The sequence below is a fragment of the Scomber japonicus genome, chromosome 12, assembly GCF_027409825.1.
Source record: "Scomber japonicus isolate fScoJap1 chromosome 12, fScoJap1.pri, whole genome shotgun sequence".
NCBI classification, from domain to species: Eukaryota; Metazoa; Chordata; class Actinopteri; order Scombriformes; family Scombridae; genus Scomber; species Scomber japonicus.
Genome location: NC_070589.1, coordinates 7085308 through 7100570, shown reverse-complemented (window position 1 = coordinate 7100570; position 15263 = coordinate 7085308). Strand labels below are relative to the sequence as shown.

The 15263-nt window shown below is 39.9% G+C and overlaps 1 protein-coding gene across 1 annotated transcript in view; it reads right to left on the bottom strand.

The window, feature by feature from the left end:
- The window catches only part of klhl20 (kelch-like family member 20), a 308817-nt gene extending 293761 nt beyond the window's left edge, over positions 1-15056 (bottom strand). The window contains exons 1-14 of the mRNA XM_053329351.1: positions 14963-15056; positions 12950-13013; positions 11029-11286; positions 10810-10918; positions 9032-9238; positions 5781-5939; positions 5589-5683; positions 5181-5296; positions 4787-4970; positions 4538-4681; positions 4275-4408; positions 3626-3834; positions 3342-3448; positions 610-2517 (exon numbers count right to left, since the gene is read on the bottom strand). Coding sequence (XP_053185326.1) covers positions 2433-2517; positions 3342-3448; positions 3626-3834; positions 4275-4408; positions 4538-4681; positions 4787-4970; positions 5181-5296; positions 5589-5683; positions 5781-5939; positions 9032-9238; positions 10810-10918; positions 11029-11286; positions 12950-12972 — 1830 coding nt within the window. The 5' untranslated portion in view covers positions 12973-13013; positions 14963-15056 and the 3' untranslated portion in view covers positions 610-2432. The remainder of the gene's footprint in view (positions 1-609; positions 2518-3341; positions 3449-3625; positions 3835-4274; positions 4409-4537; positions 4682-4786; positions 4971-5180; positions 5297-5588; positions 5684-5780; positions 5940-9031; positions 9239-10809; positions 10919-11028; positions 11287-12949; positions 13014-14962) is intronic.
- Between the last annotated feature and the right edge of the window lie 207 nt (positions 15057-15263).

The window sequence follows — 15263 nt, the reverse complement described above, 5'->3', positions numbered from 1 at the left end:
AAATCAATCACTCGGAGGTGATCAGCATCTTTCTGTTCTGCCCAAAAATATTTACAAGTTTAGAGTATAGAATGTCACATCATGCTGAACTTATTTCTTGTAAGCTCAACTTTGGTAAAGAAATACAAAAGTTATGTAAGTGGCTCCAGTGTTCAGTGCCAACACATAAGCAAGTAAACATGATTTTATAACCAAGGCAGAGAAAGTAATCTAGTTTTTAAAGCAGTATGTTTGCGTAACATTTTGCTTAACAATCTCCACCGACAGCTATCACTATTACTGCAATTCATTTTAAATGGGGAAGTCTTGTGATATTCTATATTTTTCTTATTGTTAACAAATCCCATGAAAAGACTTTCTATCAAAGTCTAATATTCCTCTGTGCCGTAACGCTCCGTTTTTTGTCAAAAAACTATTAAAAAAACAAAAACATACTGCACATCACACCACATTAAGTCAAACTGGGTGACATGTTCCTTCATCTCACACACACACACACACACACACACACACACACACACACACACACACACACACACACACACACACACACACACACACACACACACACACACACACACACACACACACACACACACACACACACACACTTTATTTTGACTCAGTCCCACACACACCGTGCTGCTGGCAGAAAAACTCAACAGTGCACAAAAATCAGTATTAATCTGCAGCTGAAAGTAACCAATGCACACTTTCCTTCTGTTTTAGCACACTTTGGGGTAACTGCAGTAGTCAGCTGAGCCTTTTTTTATTTTTTCTTAGAAAGTTTAACTATACATGTGTGACAGGATTTTACAGTTGAACATATTCAGTAGGAGTGAATGGCTGAGAAAGTGGGCGGAGTGTGGAAAGATAGACTAACACATCATTTCGTCACTTTCATGGGATTGGATGACAATAAGAAAATATAGAAAACTCAGCATTATTCTTGAAAGCTCACTTTTTCCCACTGGTGGGGTAAAGCTGGTATATGTCAGTATTACAGTGTCAGTATGCTTCTAAAGTACTTGTCGGACAATCCTCCAGCTTCTGAAACCCTCTTTCTGAATTTAGACTTTACTCAACTTTTTTTTACAACAATGTGGCATTTAGGGCCAGTTAATACAGTGACTGACTAGGTGTACCAGGTGTGTGAAGGCGGGAAAGTAGGCAGGATAGGAACTAATTTAGTCAACACCTGAGTGCACCACTATGAACGCTTTGTGCACCGTTACTGCATTTGTATGATTCATCACTTGGACACAACACAGACAAATGAACCACAAGGCTCACGGACATTATGTGAGGCTTTTGGGACTTTGCCCTTAGACCTGGTTCGGCATCATAGTCCATTTAAAGCATACAGAGGTGTCAGGATTGAACACTGGAGTCAAGAATCAACTGTTGACGAGAATTGGATCATTTTGGAGACCTTTACATTGAAGGGGTAAGATGGACTAAAAGACCACATTGACAGAATCTGAACTAAAACCCAAGGTAACAAACAGCTACAGTAGCCCCCTGTTAAGGTGTAAAGGGTCACATTCAACAACTGAAAGTTTGGGTGGCACCAACTTCCTCATACTCATCTATCTCCTGCTGACAATCTTTATTGGTGGCAATGACTGGTGAAAGACGTGTTTTTTTTACATCTCTGGGTATCCAGACGCCTTCATTGAACTGTTTAATGCTACACATGAGGCCCAGAGACACAACAGTCTCAGCTGAGATGTATGCTTCACAGCCTGGACTAAAGCTATGTAGAGACAGGATGAGAGAGCGTAGATTGACGTTGGACAGTCAGTATGTCATGTTGTGTCTCCAGGAAAGAATCAACCTCAACAATGAACAGAAAGTTTGCTGGTCCGCTGGCTGCTGTACTTAGTTTCGTTTCAGTCATTCAGGGTGGTACTCGCTTGCCAGAAATTAAGGGAAAGACAGCTGGAAAGACTGAAAAAGCCATCTTCCGGTGACCTGATGCCGAACTTCTCATTTCCTCTGAGCCTTAGAAACGTAGGACAATCTCCCCTGGTAACAGTCTCGGTCAAGTCCCATTTTGATCGAGTAGCTTAGGGGAAGGAAACGTGGTGAGGTCACCGGAGAAGGACTTGTAACTGCCAGTCCTCTCCAAACTGGAGGCTTAATGGTTAGACTTCTGCTCTCAGTGCACTTCATGGTGACCGTGGTCAAATCACTGAAGACGACAAGGGTTTTCAAAGTTAATGACCTCGGAGTGGGGGGTTTGGGATGAACCAGAGTTCAAAAGTTTGTTCCGCTTTCGGTCTCGTCTCCCCCAACATTCCTCTCATCCTCGCGTGAATAACCTATCAGCGTCTCTTTTGGTGGCACGAGAGTCAGTGAACAGAGGCATCCGTTGCAACGTGACGAGAAGCGAGTGGGTGTATGTGTGTGTTTTGGGGGAGTGGTGTTGGTTACCAGATGTGGGATTCACAGTGAGTCATTTTAATGACGCCCACGCCTCCACCTAGCCGGCGGTAGTTCATTCCTCCGTACAACCTAGAAAGAGGTGACAGTCAAATGATTATGGGGGAAAGGGGCAATTGTTCTGTTGTGCAGTAGAGTTAGTGCAGGTGATTAGAAAACAGCTTTTAACTGCAAACAAGCAGTTTGTAACTGAGGACAAATAGTGTTTGGAACTTGTTGAAATTGATTGATTTGTTTGTCACAACCTTTATTTTACATCTTTTTGTTCCATCTTGGTATAAAAACTAAATCCCTATAAATAGGGATAGGTACTGATACTCGGTACCATAATGGTACCGGTGCTGAGGTAAACGGTAGTAACCAGACCGAAAAGCAACGCAGATTTCGATATTGATAGCAGCTCCCTGACGCCTGCAAAGGAGCTACAATCTCCCGGAATCTGCAGCGAGCAAGCAAAAGTGCGCGCTAGAAAGTGACTGCGCGCGTGTGTGTGTTTGTGTTACTATCAAGTTACTTATAGAATCAACGTTATTTTGCAGCAGCTGCTTTGATGTATGCTGGTGATAATTGTCAATTTATCTGGTGATTGTGACGGTCAGATTAAAATGAGAAAAGTTTTGAGAATCTGTGTATTTTGCAAAACCTAAAGTTAAGGTGTATTAAGTAGTAGTAATACTTGATATCATTGTGGTAGTATTGTGTACAGCCATACTCATATTACTCTTTCTTGAACAAAATCTATATTAAATTGATTAATATTACAAAAATATTTGAATTGAAATACTTGTTTTACATGTATATACACAGACTATTATTATTACTTCTATATTGTGGCTTCTGTTTCACAGTTGTAGTTAGTAACCATATGTTGTATTCTTTTGTAGAGTGGTGCTTACCTCCATGTGTTGGCATCAGGGTCATAGACTTCTATAGTTTTGAGATACGTCGTCCCGTCAAAGCCTCCTACTGCCATCAGCTGACCATTGACCACAGCCAAGCCCACCTACACACACATACACAGTTACATTTCAACCTCATACATAGACTGTCAAATACACACAATGGCAATATAAAGTAATACATGTAACTAAATCTTTTAACAGATGTAGTGTAGGTCGAGTCTAATTTCTCACTGCAGCAGTGGTTACAAACACACTCACATGCACACACATATACTCACCCCGCTCCGTCTAGACGTCATGGCAACTACAGGAGACCACTGGTTGGTTCTGGGGTTGTAACGCTCAGCACTGCTCAGCTCTGTGGTGTCGTCTCTGCCTCCGACAGAGTAAATCATGTCTTGGTAGACCGCGCAGCCGAGATGTTTCCTCCTGGTCCCCATGGGAGACACTGTGTGCCAGCGGTTCTCTTGAGGGTTGTAACGTTCCACTGTGGAAAACCAAAGGAGAATGTGAACTGGTGGCTCATTCAACAGGTTAAAGGTACAGGACAAGAAGTGGTCATGTTTGTAAGTTAGATAAGGACACTTTAGAAGGAAACTTTGTGTTTGATTGTATCGAGTTCAGTGTGACCATCTACTCTGCCTATGATGGAACGCTGACATTGCTGCTTTATGAAAAGATCTGACTTGCTGTAAAGGAACAAGCTCTCCATCCTGTATTCTATCACGGATGACAGTATACTTTCAAATAAATGCAAAACTAGATAGTGGATTCATAAGACCAATATAAATTCTAATTTCTGCATTTTTGATTCTTTTCAGAGGAAAAAACAAGACAATTGATTTGCAGAGCAGATATGTGTGCTGTAGTAGACAGAGGAATGCAATGCAGTTGGCCTTTACAATCTGTACTCATTTGAATCGGTACCTGTATTTAATGGCGACGTCCCATCAGACCCTCCTACAGCGTACAGGAATCCCCCCAGCACAGCCACGGCTACACCCAGTCGCCTGGTGCTCATGGAGGCAACACGAGTCCATTTGTTCTCCTTAGGATCATACCTGCAGCACAGGAAGGACGGCACTCTGTTACATAGAGCTGTACTCCCATTAAAGTAGTCAGCAGAGAAAGATTTTATCGTGTAAAAAAAAAGGTACAGTATGTAAAAATGTGTCAGTTATTACTGATACCTTTCAACAATGTTGAGGCAGGAAACCCCATCCTGTCCCCCCACAGCGTACAGATAACCACCGAGGACAGCCACGCCTACACTGGTGCGACAAGTGCTGGTGGGCGCCACGTCACTACTCCACTGATTGGTCTTAGGATCATATCTAGGCAGGACAGATGGGATAGAGAAAAATGTAAGGTGTTTTTAATCCGGCAAGGTGAGCAAGAAGACATGACATGGTGGAGTTGAATGTATGATGGTGGCAAACCTTTCAACTGAGTTAAGGTAAGACGAGCCGTCGTGACCTCCCACTGCATACAACAAGTCATCCAGGACGCTGACACCGACTCCACATCGCCGTTTGCTCATTGACGCCACCATCCGCCACTCGTTGGTCTGAGGATCGTAACGCTCCACGCTGGAAATGGCATCACCGCTGCACCAACCACCGACTATGAGATACAAAAAGAACACCAGATGCAAGATTACATAACTGGCACCAAAAAAATGCAGGTGAGCCATTTCATTTAGGTAGTTACCATCACAATAGCAACCCAACAAATAATTAAACAAATAGGGGAAAATAAAAGATTAACTGAACTAAAAACTGAACTGTGATAAGTGACAAAAGGCACAGTACTGGTGACATTACAAATACTGACCTGCAAAGAGAACTTCTCCACAGCGGATTGGTTTCCTCGGCCTGGTTCTCGGGCCCTGCATCAGTGGCCTCTCCTGTGGCAGCAGCAGGTAGTTCTTCGCCTCGTCGACCAGGTCTCTAACACAGCCCAAAAAAAACCAAATTAAATCCACGTTAGGTCAACCATAACTCAAGCTTGGGTAAATGCCACAGCATCAATGCATAAAAATTAAGGTAGAAATCTCCTACTTGCTCCTACTCTGCTTCTGTTTAACTCGAATGATTACAAGTTTAAAAGTCAAACCAACACTTAAAAGGATGTGTGTAAGATATATTAAAAGATTCCTGGATCTAGATCTGCACTAGCAACATTTCCCCGCCAGCTGCATCCGAATGGTGGACGACTTGTATTCACACAAGCAGCACCCACCTGCACTCCTCGTCACTCTTAATGAGAGGGTCTGAACCCACGGTGCCCACCAGGAACTTTGGGCTGAGCAGCGGCAGACGGACATGCTGCAGCACCTACAGTGAACATGAAATCACACATCATTGTCAAAGTGTATTTATTGTGAGTTAGTATACACACTCATAAGCAAACTTTTTTCCCTCAGTAACAAACCTGTGGTAGCTGCGGTCTGCGTTCCTGGATGCTGTATTTGACCCAGGCCATCACAGCGTTGAAAACCTGCTCCTCGCTACGCACGTTGAGCTCATCACTGGAAATGATGTCGATCAGCTGGTTGGCGGGCAGCAGCATGAACTCCTCGCTTTCCATGACCTGATGAGAAAAAAGGAACAGAGTAAGAGAACCATAAAAGATAGAACCATAAAGCCACTTTTCCAGCGGAAGGTATGACTTTGGTTTTGTTGTGGATAGTACCTGGTAACTTTTTATTCTCCTTTAACCTCTGTCGAACTTATGCTACTACCTTAAAGTAAGTCACACTTCACATTTAACATTATCAAACTAAGAGAAATACCCTCCCCTCACCCTAAACTGAGTATAGTATACTTCCTTGTTTAGTGAATGAAGCGGTACACACACACACTTAGAGTAGAGTCAGTACCATGTAGTGGAATCACAGCATACCAATTCTCCTTAATCAGTACGTCCATCTACTTTCACAGCCGTGCCATTATTACAGTGTTATAATCATCACTGTCTTCCTCTTCCTTCGAGCGAGCTGCGATCATCACGACTCGCAGCCGCGTGCAAATTATATTCCGCAACTAATCCTGTAAGTTGTTAAGTAGAATACAAACAGCTTCACATGTCACAGCAGGAAAAGCACAGCTGTATTTGATAACGCTGATGATGGTTGTGTTCCATTTAGTGAAGACAGAGCCGGTGTTAATGTGCATGCTCACTCACAGCTATGGCTTACTGGAAGATTTAATGGGATAGAGTTCTTATTTACAGCTACAACCTGTTAACAGCTAAATTACTGTATGTTCTGTGTTGGATCCATGTTTCACATTAACTCATCATGTTGTTCTTCACATAAGCTCTCAGTCATTTTTTTGTCTGAAGATTGCATCACTCACAAACTCACCTATACTGACTGTATAGACCAGGCATGTCCGAACTGTTCCATAAAAGGGCCGTGTGCCTGCAGGGTTTTTTCTTCCAACCAATCAAGAGCACACTCGCATGATTCAACCAATCAGCTGTCTGAAGATCAGCTGATGACATGAGTCAAGCCTGGTGTGCTCCTGCTTGGTTGGAACAAAAACCTGCAGCCACATGAGCCTTTATGGAATAGATTGGACATTTTCATTATTAGAGAAATTACAGGTGTGATTAAATACAGGCCTGACTGCATTCAGTTCAGGTGTTCCACTTGTCGTGTCTTAACTGGGATCCTATCATTCACAGTATTAATCAAACCTGTGCTTTTACTGCAGACAGGTCAAAATGTCAGCTGTGAAAAGTGCTGTTAAACCTCTCAGACTTCAGCTTTAATTTGGGTCATTTAATCTTCATTTTAACTAGAATAATACTTAAACTGTAAGACTTAAAAAAGGCATCAATTTTCCCATCCTAAAAAGATGGAGAAGACAAAAAGGGTGATGTCTCAATCTTACACAATCTGTATACTCCCATACTGTCCTGAGAGGAACTCTAATTAAATATGGCCTCATTATGTAATTGAAGTCACCTGAGTGGATGAACCACAGCTGTGTATGAAGATTGAATTTGCCTGTAAATCCCTACTTCACATGTTAACAGAGAACCGAGAGAACTTTTACATTTAAACTATACACTGAATGATCATTTTCCCTGCTGTTTATTATGTTGTAATTGTAGGCTTTACTATATTTGTATGTTTGTTGTGCTTTTGTTGCATTTTGTCTCTTTGTTTTAATGTGTTCTGTTTGTCTTTATGATGGTATTATTTCTTTGTTTTGTCTTTTATTAAATATTTTTGTTGTGTTGCATCTTGAAAATAAGATGGTACATTTCAAGGGTTTATCTTAAAACACCATTTTAAAAGGGTATATTACGTTTTTGGAAAAAAACATTAAAAACTATACATTCTGATGATGATGAATGCTTTATGGATGTGAAAGGACTCAACACTTCTTCAGTAGTCTAACAACAGAAAGAAATACACAGTTTACATTAGAAACATCTCTATTCATCATCCAGGCAGAGTCAGGCTGTGTGTCAGCTGATGTACAGCTCAACAGCCTGATGCAGTTCCCTCTTTCTATTGGCTTATGGGTGGTATATCAACATTTTCACTGGCTGCTGAAATGACAGAGATCAACTAATGTCTCTCCCTTTTCACTGATTCATCACTAGTGACTTTTGTGTTACGTTTTTGTGTTTAGTTCAGTGTTTCTGTTCATTTATCAATCATATTACACATATTCAGTCGAGTATTTTCTTCAATGTTATATTTTATTAACCCTCACATACTGTTCATAATCTGACTCATAATTAAGTCTCTACACTAATTCACATTCAGTCATTAATAAATGTTTAATCAATCCTTAATTCAGTGTATTCAATTTATTTATCACTATTTTATGAGAAAACATTTTTTATAGATTATGAAGACTCCAACAACATGTTTAAATGCTGATTTTTGAATTTTAGGTCAAATTTGGACATCTGCATGAGACAAAAATGTGTATCAGCTGCACAAACAATCACAAACATGATGCATTTTATTTATTTAATTTTTGTATATTCATGGTCACATTAGGTAAATTCATCCTAGAAGAAATGTGTATTTGGTGTTTTGATTTAATTTAAAGTTTAAAGTTATTTATTGAATTATCCCTTTAAAAAGGTTTCCACTGTCAAATACCATCTGGGGGTGGCGGCACACCAATTGATATAAAATCACATAACTGATACAGATAAATGAAAAATCTTTTGACTGCCTCCTGTTTAACTGATAAGCAACACTGCTCTAAATGTGCTGCACAGGCAACACATCACATCACATGTCACATAATCATTAGTCAACTTGCTGCTGTCAACACTGTCTGGACTCTTTCCATGTTTACCATCCCCTGTCTAACCACTGTGTCGTATGCCGGGCGTCTGTAGTTACCATGACGACACATCCTGAGGCTTTGAAGAAGAAGTTAGATAAACAGCTCTGGAGAAAGACTCAGAAAACAAACTAATTGAGTTAAGATAGCGTGACAAGACGACACAGACGGCGTGTAAACACAGACATGCTCCATTCTGAGTGTTTCACGCTTATTTGCCTGCATAACAAGATTTCTCATGTTTCCAAGTGTTTGTTTTACAAGAGAGCAATGAATTGTAATCATTTCTTAGAGGAAGCAGAGACTTCACACAACATGACATCTACTTCTGTTCATTTGTCTACATTCAGAACGTTCTCTCACCTCCTGGAAATTGTGCTGAGTGAATTTGTCTGCGATGCGGAGCAGCTCGCGGCAGGAGTGTGTATCAGCGAAGGCCCTGATGCCCAGGCAATTGGAGGGATCCAGCTGCCTCTTGAGGAACTCGCAGCAGGCCTCCTGGATCTCAGCCAGCTGCAGCAGGCAAGCCGCAGGGAGCAGAGTCTGAACGTTCCCCTCCTCTACCGTCACCTAGAGAGCAGCACAGAGGTCAGCACGTCACAACTCCTTTAGATAAAGCTGTGACTGCTCAAGTATTAGTTAGTTCATGCATATATGTATATCTCAGGCTTGTGTGGAGCCTCAGTCGTCTTGCTGGATTCCTTCACACGCACACGTACCACATCTCAATTTCAAGAAGTCATATTTACATGTTCTTGTATCATTCCTCTGATTTGGCACACTTAAATAACATTTTTATGGATTTGCTTGCAATGCTCCTTTAAAATCAAGGCGTGGTTTTAACTATGTCAAACCTTAATTATTACTAAAGACATTTAACTGCACCAGTAAACAGTTTATAACTTTCATAGCAGAGTCTTTGAATACTGACACAATCAATTATTTACTGTTACACATATTTAGACCTATTTTTAGAGATGGTCTCCTGATAAAACAGTGTGATTCAAAACAACATGAGCAAAGTCAAAAAGGATGTGAGTTTGCAGCCTCTGGTGATCAACACAGACACAGTTAAATAAATGTTAACTTTTGAACTTGCTTTTCACAACAGCTGACTCATAGCCTGGTCACAAAAAACTCTTACTGTTTGTTCAAAACCAACAAATGTTACCCTCATATTTGGAGGAAGTTTGGGTGGAAGGGTTTTATACGTTTTTTTATGACACCAAAAGCAAAAAAGTGTTTGGTGAGAGGAGACAGTGCAGGTATTGGCATGTATTTTTGAGTGTCCAGTGATACGACTCTTCTGGGCAGATATTCATAAAGCATTAAAAAAAAACATATTCTACCCTCTCAGTTTCCTACTTTATTCTTGTTGACTTCCATGCAAGGAGGCCTGATATATATATATATATATATATATACACATATATATACATATACACATATAGATACATATATACACACACACACATATATATATATATATATATATATATGTTTGGTATTTTAATCTGCTTGTAAAAAAAAGTGCTCATGAGATGCTGCTTGTAGAATGGATAAATATAGTAAATTATATGTATATTATGGAAAGGATTACTTTCTTCATCTCAAGAAAATTGTATTCGTAAAGTTATGAAATAAGTGGGTCAAATATGTGAAGCCCTTGAGGTGTCAAGTGAATGATTTTGTAATTCTCTTGTCTTCCTGCCCCTATATTTCACTCTTATGACACATTTAATCTCTCCCAAACTGTATAAAATACATTAATCTTGAAAATGTATGGACAACAGCAACATGTATAAAGCTAAATATAAATATTGTAAAGAACATCAACATGTTGGTTTTTATCTACAATGTATTATTTTAGGTAAACGGTAAAGAAGCTAATTAAGGTTAAATTGATGACCTTGGCAACAAGGTAAAGGATTACGGTACATTTATGTTTGTGTTAAATTTAAGTTCATTTGATGTAAATTAAAGCTCAATAATATAAGCTACATATTTGGACTAATGGCTTTTTGTTGTTTTTGTTTTTAGCTCTTTCGATGTTGGTTGGTTGTAAGACGAGGTTATCAAGAACCCCTAAAAAAGATAAAATACTTCAGACAACTGCCCACAAGTACTGTTACTATGGTTACCTGTGAGGTGTAGGCAAAGTCAATGAGCAGCTCCATGGCTCTCTCATCGATGTCACGGATGACCACTTCGGTCTGCCTGCTTTCAGCCAGCTCTCCAGTGAACATGGCCCTGAGAGAAGATGGAAATCATTACCTGGCCAATAGATTCATTTTCATATACGGTACTTGATATATTCCTTTCCCTAGACGAGCTCTGAAAGTAACTTGGAGTCTTCGTACCTGAAGTAGGGGCTGCAGGCGGACAGGATGACTCTGTGGGCGTAAATCTTCTTGGCACCCACCACCAGCACCACGTCACAGAGCTCTCTGTGTTTCCTCAGCAGATTGATCACCTCCAGGGTCTGCCGCGGGTGTTTGTCCGAGACGTAGGGCATGCGCGCGGGCTGGGGGACCCCTTCAGGGAGCTTGTTGGGGTCCCCCAGAGTACAGCGGCTGGTGATGTCCATTCCAGTGGTGTCTTGGCGTGCGCTGGTGGCCCTGGACATAAAGTAAAAAGTAGTTCAATGAGTAAATGTATGCTTGTTTGTTATCCTGATGCAGCATTTGGAAACATTTGTAGAGGTTGTTAAAGATTACAAGCACATGGGTCACTGGCCAATAAATAAACAGTGTCAACTCTACACTGGTAGCTTCACTCAGTGTACCCCTCCATCTTTTTTAGGGGCACAGAATGGTTTGGTTCTTATGTTGTCAGTATCAGCCAAAAAAATCCCTGTCATGTGGACACATCTGGCTCAACATGTGGCCTTATCATTACAGGTGCAACAAATTATTTTTCTAATGAAAACTGCCATCAACTTTTATTATAGGGGATAAAAAGTCAGGATCTGTCTTCAGCTGTCAGCTTTGTGGAGGTGGAATATGACTGCAGTGTCTGTGTGTGTGTGTGTGTGTGTGTGTGTGTGTGTGTGTGGTGTGTTGTTTTGAAAGGGTAGCAAGTTACCAACACACAATGATGGCATTTAATTATACCTAAAAAATGTAACTCACTTTGAAACATATTATTGTCCCCCAATGTAATATATCACGAATTGCAGGTTTGTCTGGAGTCAGATGTTGTTGTTGTTGTGTCTTGCTGCCACCATATATTGAGTTAAATTGTGACTGCAGCAGCTACTTATTATACATTTCCATTTTTTCCGTTTGTTTTGTTTTAGACAACAAAGCCAGAATTGTATATATTTATTTCACAGCAGCAGGGAGCCTGTCAGCCTCCTGCTGCATTAATATGGAGGACATGCTGCGTCACGTATACAAGCTAGAGAACTCATCCTGATGAGCCACTAATAAAATAAACACAGAATTATTACAACAAATCCTTCTCCTGATAACATTACCATTTCTACTCAGACTACATACAGCATGGAGCCTCTTATTGTGAAAGCACTCGTTTATTTTAAGAAGGTGTTTCTCAGACTATAAAGAGAGCAGTTTGGAACTCTCTCTGTCTAAATCTGGACCATGAAACTGCCAGAGGAGACACGCTGACCACCACTTACATTAAAAGCTTTAGCAAAGCAAAAAAGGGGGCTGGGGTCAGATCCACCCAATAGTCTTGGGGGCAGGCGGTGGGGAGGTAGAGCATTCTTTGTAGAGACCATAATGACTAGGCTTTGATCAAGAGGAAACTGTATAGGAGGGATATGTCTTCTGTTTATGTGGTGATGCAGCCTGCAGGATGGGTGTTGCTGAGTCCCAAGGGGGTTCACACATTATGTTTCTCCTGATCATAGAAGACTTCCCTTGAGTAAAACACTAAGTTGGAATATAACACAGGCTATGGTGGGAATATAAATCTAAGCTTGGATTTCAGAGGTGGTGAAATATTCTGACACAGCTTCACTATTCACTAACCCTAACCCTAACCCTCAGATAACCAACAGGAAGCAGACGGGTTATTGGGAGGCAATAATGATGCTATCACACATGTATCATAGGAGTTAACTGCTGAAAATTTGAATTATGTTGTCATGTATGAAAAGCACCAAAATGAACACTGTAAGCAGACAACTTGATTATTGGAAGCACATTATTTAAACAGAGTTTGTATAAATATGATTCATCACTTTCATTGTGACATGCTGATTGTTCCTTCTGTGACACACATTCCTTCATACTTACATACTGACACCACACCTACCTGCGCATTGGCTTTGCGTCCATGCACTGAAGAGCAATGTTTGGTTCCACACCTTGTGGTTAACCTACAAACACAACAAAATGAATCAGTCTCTTAGCAGTCAGTCTGAATTTAAGTCTTGTCTTAACTGTAGAAAGAGAGAAAACACACAATTTCTAACGCCTACTGATCAGTCTTGTAGTTTGTGTTTCACCCACCAAGTCTGATCTGTAGGCGTTCCTCTAAGCCAGGCTGAAATTTGACTAATGTTTGCTCACACTGAGTCACAAGTTTATCAGACACATCTGTACAGTATATTGCAATCAAACACTGTTGCCCTGCAATGAACCCTGACTTTTCAAAACTCATGATGTACAGCTTTTGTTGACATTGTATCAAACAGCTGTGAGGACATATCTGCTTTTCTGTTCCCCATCATGTGTGTAAAAGGGGAGCAGTGACAAAAATATATTAAATCTAAATATAATACACTTGGATAAGACACCACTAACTCACTAACTGAAGGTGCACTTCTCTGACACAGTGCGTACAAAATGATATATTATTAAATGTCCTAAAAGGGTTGTTTTCACTGCAATATACATTATGGATATACTGCTGTACTTCAGCTCAACTGTGCAGCTTATGAGTATATGTGTGTATATATATATATATATATATATATATACACATATATTTATTTTTATATGTATATATATAATTATATATATAAATACATATATATATATATATATATGTGTGTGTGTGTGTGTGTGTGTGTTTATATACATATATTTGACGTACAATATGTGCAATAACAGTATCAGCTTAGTATTATCATTTGACACCAATAATATTGTGTACATAATAAGTACTTATTACTTATTATTTATTGTTCTTTATTCTTCTATATATGCTCTTCAATCTTTTTTACTATCCACTTGCTGCTGCAATAATGTAAATTTAAAGGAATATCTATATTTATATTTATAGAGCTGAAATACATTTTAAATGCAACTAATAGACAACTTTTTGCATTCAGGTGTGAAATGTGAGCATGGTGATTTCATTTAACTAAAAATAAACACTGCTAAGTAAAGTATCTGTAGTTATATTCAAGTATGCAGTGAAGTTGAATGGATGACAAAATATAGCTGCAATGTGCTTTAAATGCTTCATTAAGATCGCTTATGCTTGTTTTATTTGGTCAAGCAGTCACTTATTATATAGCTAGTTGTCCATTTGACACTGAAAACAGCTGTGTGGGTTTGGGAGTGAGCTGTCCCAGAGATAACACCACACTAACGTTGTAAAACCTTATCACAGGTCAGGATTAATTAGTGGAAAAACAGGAAGGCGTAACGCGATCATAATATCACTTCATGTTAATGGCAGCTTTGTGTCCAAATATAGATACAGTCGATTATATTAGCACACTACTTCTCAGTTGTTTCTATCCAGCTACATTCTTCACATGACTAACAAGTAGTGCTAAAACAGGCTAGCTCAGCTGTTTGTTGTTAGCAGTTTCAGCAGATAGACAGGTCCCGAAGCGCAGTCGGCTAGCTAGTTAGCTCGCCACAACCTTTCATTGTGTTATAAGAATATAGCTTCAATGCAATGTATTGATATCAGTGTCAGAAAGCTATTACCGTAATACACTAAAAATGTGTGCTACGGAGACTAAGTGCATTAGCACAGACGGATTGGTTGTTAGCAGTCAGGATATGTGGGAACGCCGTGTGCTAACGTTAGCACTGTTGCAGGGAATCCACAGGCGTTTGCTAACACATTAAAAACGACTTAACCTTCGTTTAAGTGAGTCGTTATAAGCAAAACGACATGTAACAATAAATTAAGACATTGTTCAATTAGCCGATATGTACATAGCAGCTTTAGCCGCATTAAACCGCGATAGAACATAGAATGTAACGTTAATAAACTTCACGTCAACGCTTTCTAAACGGCGTGTATTGACATTGTTAACAGCGACAACTATCTGATAAAAATGACGTATCTTTAGCACTTTTTTACCTTATATTTCCATCCCAGCGACAGAGAGGAGTAGCCCCGGTTGCTAATGTTTACAATTTAATGCCGTCGGTTAAAACCATACACTGGAGCTTTTCTTCCTCGGTAATATGCGCATGCCAAACGCCGCTTCCTGGCTATGCGTAATGACGTAATCACTCACCCCAGTGTGTGTGCGCGTGTGTGTGGATTGTCACTCAAGTACAGACCCTTCCCATTTTACAACAAACTCAAAACAGCCATTGTGTATTATAAATTACATATATACATTTCTGTATTCTGATTTCACAAATTTCGCAGACTT